This window comes from Etheostoma spectabile, chromosome 9, assembly GCF_008692095.1.
Source record: "Etheostoma spectabile isolate EspeVRDwgs_2016 chromosome 9, UIUC_Espe_1.0, whole genome shotgun sequence".
NCBI classification, from domain to species: domain Eukaryota; kingdom Metazoa; phylum Chordata; class Actinopteri; order Perciformes; family Percidae; genus Etheostoma; species Etheostoma spectabile.
This window is the reverse complement of record NC_045741.1, coordinates 24,065,403-24,073,306: the sequence shown is the minus strand read 5'-3', so window position 1 is coordinate 24,073,306 and position 7,904 is coordinate 24,065,403. Positions and strand designations below refer to the sequence as shown.

The 7,904-nt window shown below is 43.1% G+C and overlaps 1 protein-coding gene across 1 annotated transcript in view; it reads left to right on the top strand.

The window, feature by feature from the left end:
- jade3 (jade family PHD finger 3) overlaps nt 1-5,648 on the top strand; it is a 10,057-nt gene extending 4,409 nt beyond the window's left edge. Inside the window, exons 7-11 of the mRNA XM_032526718.1 lie at nt 347-514; nt 603-719; nt 1,411-1,866; nt 3,000-3,117; nt 3,236-5,648. Of these exons, the coding sequence (XP_032382609.1) occupies nt 347-514; nt 603-719; nt 1,411-1,866; nt 3,000-3,117; nt 3,236-4,056 (1,680 nt within the window). The 3' untranslated portion in view covers nt 4,057-5,648. The remainder of the gene's footprint in view (nt 1-346; nt 515-602; nt 720-1,410; nt 1,867-2,999; nt 3,118-3,235) is intronic.
- Nucleotides 5,649-7,904: the final 2,256 nt, after the last annotated feature.

The following is a 7,904-nucleotide window of genomic DNA, read 5'->3' as shown; positions in this document are numbered from 1 at the left end:
GTGAAATTAAGTGTTTGCACAATACAAACATGGTTGAATTGCAATGCACACGAGTCAGTCCCAAAACGTCCCAGTAAGAGCGTAAATGCCGTAAAATGATTCCTTGATAATCTTTACAATCACTCCTGGAAAGAACTAAGCAGGCCTGCTTTTTGTGTGTGTGTGTGTGTAGCTTGCTGTCTGGAAGTTTGTTTTCCAAAGCAAAAGGGTTTTGAGAATAGCAACACAAACAGTGCGGAAGGCGAGGGACATCCTGGAAATGGACGTCTGTTGATCCAGACCACACACTGACTAGTTCAAAGTAGCACATCAGTCACAAAATACTCAGGCTGCTGTTTCTCCACAGGCATGTTACGGCATAGTCAAAGTGCCTGTTGGAAACTGGCTGTGTAGGACGTGTGTCCTCGGCATCGACCCGCAGTGCCTTCTGTGTCCTCAGAAGGGTGGTGCCATGAAGGCCACACGAGCCGGCACCAAGTGGGCACATGTGAGCTGTGCCCTGTGGATACCAGAGGTAAATACACAAGCTGCTCTTGGCCTCTTTGTATTGTTCTACACTAAGTGTTAGATAACCTCTCACCATGCCGTACATTTTCCTGTAGGTGAGCATTGCTTGTCCCGAGAGGATGGAGCCCATCACCAAGGTGTCCCACATCCCACCCAGCCGCTGGTCTCTCATCTGCAGTCTGTGTAAATGGAAGACCGGGGCTTGTATCCAGGTGAGTGTGGATCCTTTTCTTTTGTGCCACGTTACGTTTGCAACTAACAGTGAAAGTAACAAGAAGTACATTGAAGCAATCGTGAGGCATTTTGGGAAATACGCTTATTTGCTTTCTTGCCAAGAGTTAGATGAGATATCAGGCTACAGGCAGCAGCTAGTTAGCTTAGCTTAGCATAAAGATTGGAAACGGGGCAGTCTGGTTGTCACTGCCAAGACCACCTTGTAAAACCACAACAACTTTTTGTTTTTGTACAGATTAAACACACAAGATATGATAAAATGCCTGAAGTCTTTGTGTTAAGCTAAGCTAACTGATTGCTTACTGTATCTTCATATTTAGCGTACAGACATAACAATGTTATCTGAACAAATATTTCCCAGAATGACTATTTCTCAAAGGTGCTGTGTAAATTCAAGAAGGTTATTTGTCAAACAAGATGACAAATAACCATTATGAGTAGCTTTTTATTAGCTTTCTCACTCTTACTAAGATATTTTCTGAGGAATTCCACACAGCCATCCAGGTGGTAACCAAATTCTGAAATAAATCATGTAAAGTCAAGTTAATGGGAAATTAGGTTTCTGCAAAATCTGTAAATTCTTGTTATCCACAGTAGTTGTGTTCTAGTCCATGTACACACATTAACCTGCCCCCTCCCCCCTCCCCCCTCCTCCCTCCTGCCTCTCAGTGCTCAGTAAAGAACTGCACTACTCCTTTCCATGTGACATGCGCCTTTGAGCACAGCCTGGAGATGAAGACCATCCTGGATGAAGGCGACGAAGTCAAGTTCAAGTCTTACTGCCTCAAGCACAGCCAGTCCAAAGCTGGGGAGACGGGCCTGAGCCCGGCCCGCTCCAAACCCCCCGCGGAGGCGGTGAAGGTGGGTCAACGGGCCCAGAGACTGCAGGAGCTGGAGGAGGAGTTCTACACTCTGATCCAGCCCGAGGATCTGGCCCGGGCCCTCGGGCTGTCCGCGCGCCTCGTGGACTTCATCTCTCAGTACTGGAAGCTAAAGAGGAGAGCCAACTTTAACAAAGCTCTGCTGCCCCCTAAGGAGGAGGAGAACCTGGTGCTGCAGCCGCAGGAGCACAGCATCCACACACGCATGCGGATGTTCATGCACCTGCGCCAGGATTTGGAGAGGGTGGGCGCTTTTATTTATTTTTTTTAATTTTTTTTAAAAGCCAGTGTAATAATTTTTAGTGCTCAGTCATGGTATTTCTGGGTACACAGCATTACGCTCAGTATTTGTTAACCTAAATGAATTAATTTTATATATTACTTAATGGACATTGTTTTTCTAAGGAACCAGACAGTGGATGTGCAAAGTTCACATTATTTTGTGGTCTTTGATGAACAATTGAGCACTGTATCCATGTCAATTTCAGTACAGCACATTTTAACATATTGTAATATATTGTTATTCATAATATCACCATGTCCATCTGGGTAATCTCCCATGATCCAGTGTGCATATAACACAACCCTAAGACACTGCTAGTGTTTTAGGTCTGGGTTACTGAATTTCCTGAGCTGGTCTTATAAAATCAACATACATTTTTGAGTAAGTGTTCACCTTCAGTTTTTTTTTAGTTTTTTGTTGTTTTACCACATTGAATTGTTGTTAATGCCTGCAGCAGGACGTGGAGGTAGAGAATAAAATGGATGCACAGCAGAACAGTCACGTTAGAAAAGATTTATTTTCTGGCTTCAAAACCATCTGAACGTCCTGGGTCAGACCTCAAGTCAATGCACGACTTGGGAAAAATCGTGAAAAATTTGAAAGCCCTAGGTGACAACAGTCCAAAAACACAAAATATTTGATGTTTTAATCATAAAAGGCAACAAAAAGCAGCACATTGGAGAAGCTGGAAAATAATTATCTAAGTAGTTGCAGATACATTTTCTGTCAATAGATTACTTTCCGCTCTTGTTTTATTTGGATACATAACTTAGGTCGGTCTGTAAAGATTGTTTTCTCTAACATGTCTTTCTTAATACATATCACAATAAGTACATTTCAATATTTATCAAGGTAAGCGTCATAAAACTTAACTGATACCAAGTTGTAAAACAATCAAATCTGTGTCCACAAGGTGAATGCTTTAATAAGCACTGTACATGCCAAATATGTATGACCTAACGCGGCATGGCCAGTCATTAATATTGCCAGGTCAGTGCACGCTTAAAGGTAGCGAGTAGGAAAGAGCTTTACAGACATAATACATTGTGCAACATGTAGTGCTTGTATTGGTGAACAATCTTCTCCTTGTGCAGGTGAGGAATTTGTGTTACATGGTGAGTCGGCGGGAGAAGCTGAAGGTGTTGCAGAGCAAAGCCCAGGAGCAGATGTTCAACTTGCATGTGAAGCTCTTGAACCAGGAGCTCTCTGCTGGTGAGCCATCTGTTGTGCTTCAGCTTGCCAGTCATTTGCTTCTTTTTTTGCCAATATTTGGTTGGGATATTTGAATCCTAGTGTATAGAGTCTTGAACATGTCTTTCTTTGTCGTCAGGTCTTCCTGCTTCATCGCCAGTGGAGAGTATGCTGTTTCGGCCTCCTCCAAGGATAACTCTGAAGCTGAAAATGCCCAAATCCTCAAGTCTTGGAAATGGTAATTCCTGCTCCAAATCTGGTAATGGGCCGCTCTGCCCCGACAATAGCGGCAATGTTTCTGAACATGCAGGTGAAGGGCTGGGTCAGGGGAAGCCTCAGCTGCACGGACGCGGTCGGAGAGAGGAGCGCTCCAACGGACGGCTGTCTGCCTCCAGCCACTCACGCAGCCCAGCGCTGCCTGTAAAACCCACTGGCAAACCTTTAGCCCTGCACGCTGCGCTGCACGGCCACTCATCCAACAGTAACGGAAAACTGGACCACCGGCCGTGCGTGGCTAAATCTAACGGCCACTTAGAGAAGTTTGTGGCTCAGAAGGACGGTTCTTGCCAGACGCCCAGTGACCAGGACGCTTCAAATCAGGCTTCGGACAAGAACAGCTTTCGCAAGTCTGCCATGGAGCACTTTGGTAGGTCCTTTAAAGAGGCGACCATTAACTTGGTACGGACCACAGAGGGCCTGCGGGCCTCCGACAAACTGTCCCGAAAAGGCTCAGCCAAGGAGAGACTATGGGCTAAGCCCGTGATTGAGCACAAAGTGAAAAGCGCTAGATCGTACCAGGACAGCGACGGATACTGTCCCGACCTGGAGCTCAGTGACTCAGAGCCAGAGGCCAAAGGGAGGCACAGGCAGCGGGCCGAGCCGCCCCAGCCAGATGCTCCAAGGAAAGGGGTCAGTCGTGGGAAACAGTCGCTGGGCTCCAGGCACCCCATAAAAAGGTGACAGCCGTCTTATTTACGCCGCTCACTGCTGCCGTTCTCCCCTGACCTTGTGGCAGTCTTCCCAAGTGCCATGCAGTCTCTGTGAACATGTCTCCACCAGGGACCAGACCGAGACCCAGCACTGATGGTGCTCTATACATATTAGATGCAGAAGATGCATGAAGGGTGCTGTGGTCAAGAACATCACCCAGTGGGATTCATGAAGAACCGTAGCCCCGTGTCATGGTACGTGTCCACTGGCAAGCGTCAATTCCACGCTACCCATTCATTGTCTATGTGAGCACCCATGCAATGCATTCTGGTAACATTGCAGCGACTTTGCATAAAGTGGAGGCCCAGGCTACCTTTTGCAAATCTGGGGCATCCAGTTTGCCTCGCTTCCTATCCAAAACTCATGAAAATCATTTCAAACTGCCCGTTGTCGATCTAAAATGAAGACGGATTCAGCAACTGCATAGAGTATTTTCTTTGCATAAAATGTTTTAAGGAACACATTTTGGTGAACTATTTTCGTAAAGTAAGGGAAAGTTTCTAAACAAGAGCCATGTTGATCTGTTCTGAAATTCAGGTAGCAGACATCCCCTACGTGATAAGCGATCGTCCAATCAGTTGCAGCCGTCACGTTTGTGGGGGTGTTTTCTTTTCTTGTCAGCGGTCATTAATGAGAAACTGATAACTGCTAGTGGCAAGCCCACCAAGCGTCTAATGCTGAGAAGGGGGGGGGGGCGGGCGATCCCTGCCATCAAAAACGCCACAGTGGACATGTACCATTTAATGTTGGTTTGAGAGGACCAAACCTGTCAGTCTTCTGAGATTATCATGCTTGCCTTTCGTTGTGGCTAGAATTACATATTGTACTCTGCACAACTTTTTATTAAACACCCCTGTTCCCAACACACAAGTTCAATTTGCCTTTGACCAAAACTGCTGTACATAACATGTTCAAATTGGGATGTAAATAATATTAAACCGAATCACACGGAGAAATTAAAACTGACACCCCAGATGGGACTTCTGTAGTGAATTATAGCGTCTACTGCACCCGTTTTCTTGCACACATTGTCTGTTACAGTCAACCTGTTTCCCACAGGTGAGAAACTGACTTGGTGACCTTTTTACATTTCTCAAGTAGTGGGGTCATTTTTGTCAACAGAAATGCCTTTTTGTGTGTAGAATGCAGTTTCACACTATTAGTACACCCAGGGTTGCAGGTTGCATGTCCTGGTTAGATGAAAGGATAGTAATCCGGTCCGAATGGGAAGAAGTGTGTGGAACAAAGTTTAATTAATTACATTCCCTGGTGTACGCTTCAGTAACGTAGTTGAATCTGAAAGCTGATGCAGAAAAGCAAAAACTGAGTACAGGTGTGTAATTTCTTGCGGTCAGATTGCCTTCATGATCCCAGACTGACTCCCTGATGATGACCTCTGGAACTCTGCAGTCTGATCTGTTACTTGTGTCACCTTCATTTGATAATAAATGACCTGGAATAACTGGTTTACTAGTAATGGATGTTGTTGTGATTTTTTTTTATACAGATGCTAATTTGGTACTTTTGGTGATATGTTACTTTGTATTCACTCATTTTTACCATAACAAGCTTTATTCTTTTTCATTTTAAAAGGCATGTGTTTAATGGTGTCTTAATACAAACGTAAAATTGACCAAATCTGGGTTTAAATGAGGATATCTGATCCAACAAATAAATAATCGGACATTTCATTTGGTGTCATCTTTCAATCCTTTTTGGCCCCAGTATTCACTTTTATTCATATTTATTCAAGTGTAATGCCAGTTCTGTGTCTAACTTTGCCAAAAATGCAATTCTTAATAATTTTAAAATATTGGAATCACAGTTTTTGGTTCCCGTGTCAGAAATTAAGGGAGGAAAAAGGGAAAAATGCCCCAAGAAATGTCAGAATGCCCCTAAAAACTTAAAATTGTCCCCAGGAATTAGATTAAAAACAAAATATTTGCCAGTTCAGGCCAGTATCTTAATCCTTCGTTAGTCATCTGTTTATTTTCATTCATTTCATTTTTGTCTCCTAGTATTATTCAAGATTTTTTTGATGCCGGAAATTGTGTATTTGATATCACTTCCTGAATGATCATTTTTAAGATACTAATTTTATAAAATCCATTTTAACAGAAAGAAATTACAACATTACACATAATGTTACATTTTACACCTTTGTGACGCACACTGTAGTCGAGCATTTTTAAAATGCATCACCACCCACGTGGTGCCTAACGTAGAGTTTTCTAACCGGGCTCTACGACGTGTAACTGTACACCTAACCTATCACAGCCTTCACGAGATCTGGGTAAAAGCATGCTGCATGCTTATTGGCTCACTGACTTATTTAAATTGGGTATTGAATGACATGGCTTTTTTTGATACTCAATACTAGGGAGGAAATTCGGTCGGTGCCTAAAAGCATCAAAGTTCCTGTCTGTAACACACACCCCCACAAACAGCTGTTCCACTGATAATAGCTATGTTTACTTATATGGGCATAAGGTAGTGATTACTCTCTGGGCTTGTTACACATTAAAAAACAGCAACTTTAGACGCTAATCACTATTTTTTTTAATGTAACAAAATGTCATAAATGCCTTGATGTTTATTGGAAAGTTGCCCGCTATTGGAAGGCCAAGCTTTTTCAAATGAGGTAAGAGAAAGCAGATGAAATACATCGGTTATTTGTAACACAGAAAAAGAAAGAAACAGAAGTGGCATCATGACAAGCTGGTTACTCTTTAAACTGGTCAAACAGGACTGATCACAAAGAAAGGATAATCAGACAGAAGCATTTTCACATTGGACTGGGAAAGTACATTTTAAAATACAGCACGTATTCATAATTGTGTACATAATAGGCAATATTACAAGACCTTGCAATATGGAACTGTACATTTTAGGTGACAACTTAGTCAAAGGTTTGCCATGCAAAATGTTTTGAGTTTATTTTGATAAGATAAGTACAATTTGGAGGGAGGGAAGAAAGAATGAATGGCTGACTACTTGTAAAATAAATAAAACTGTAGGATACTTAACAATAGTACCATGGTTTACCATTATGTGTACCTTGGTTATTTGGCAGGGAAGCTAGATGGCAGCATAGCCACACTCATCAACTCATCCCCCCCACACACACACACTGTTTTACCCCGGGGGAGGCTGTATTTAGTGTACAGGCTTTTTCATAGTGGGAAATAAACCTGTCATTGAGAACATGATAATGAATGATGGCTCTATGCTCCATAATAGCAGCCATAATTACTGTTTGATTAAACCTGGGCTTTCACTGATGACTGAGGGGGGGCCGGCATAGCTCTGGTTCAGTGTGATCTAGTTTCACAACACTGGTTAGTGCTGTTTCAGGGTTTATGGACCTGCTGAAGAAGCTGAGAAAGACCTCTGAGCAGTCAGATAATCACAATCAGACAGACAACTTAATCAATCACCTCTGGGAAGCCTGTGTTAGTACAAAGGTGAGTTCTAAAATCAGTACCTGTTTTCAACGTTGAGGTCAATTTGAGGAGATAAAAGACAGCTGACACTGTACGGCATATTTCACATCCCAAAAAATAAGCGAACATTAGAAAAGCTTCAGATAATCAGAATCTGTGTAGCAGAAATGCATCTTTTAAAGGGTCCCCGTGCGGCCTTGCATTGTTTTTACATGTAGATCCCCATTTTGTTTTTATCATCTTTTATCCTCATCTACGAGCGTGAGCATGTGGCCATCACAGCAACGCCAACAAAGGCAAAGAAGAAGAAACCATGTGCTAGCCAGTGGCAGTTCTAAAGCGGGACTAGAGGGGGCCAGTGCCCTCTGGCCCCCT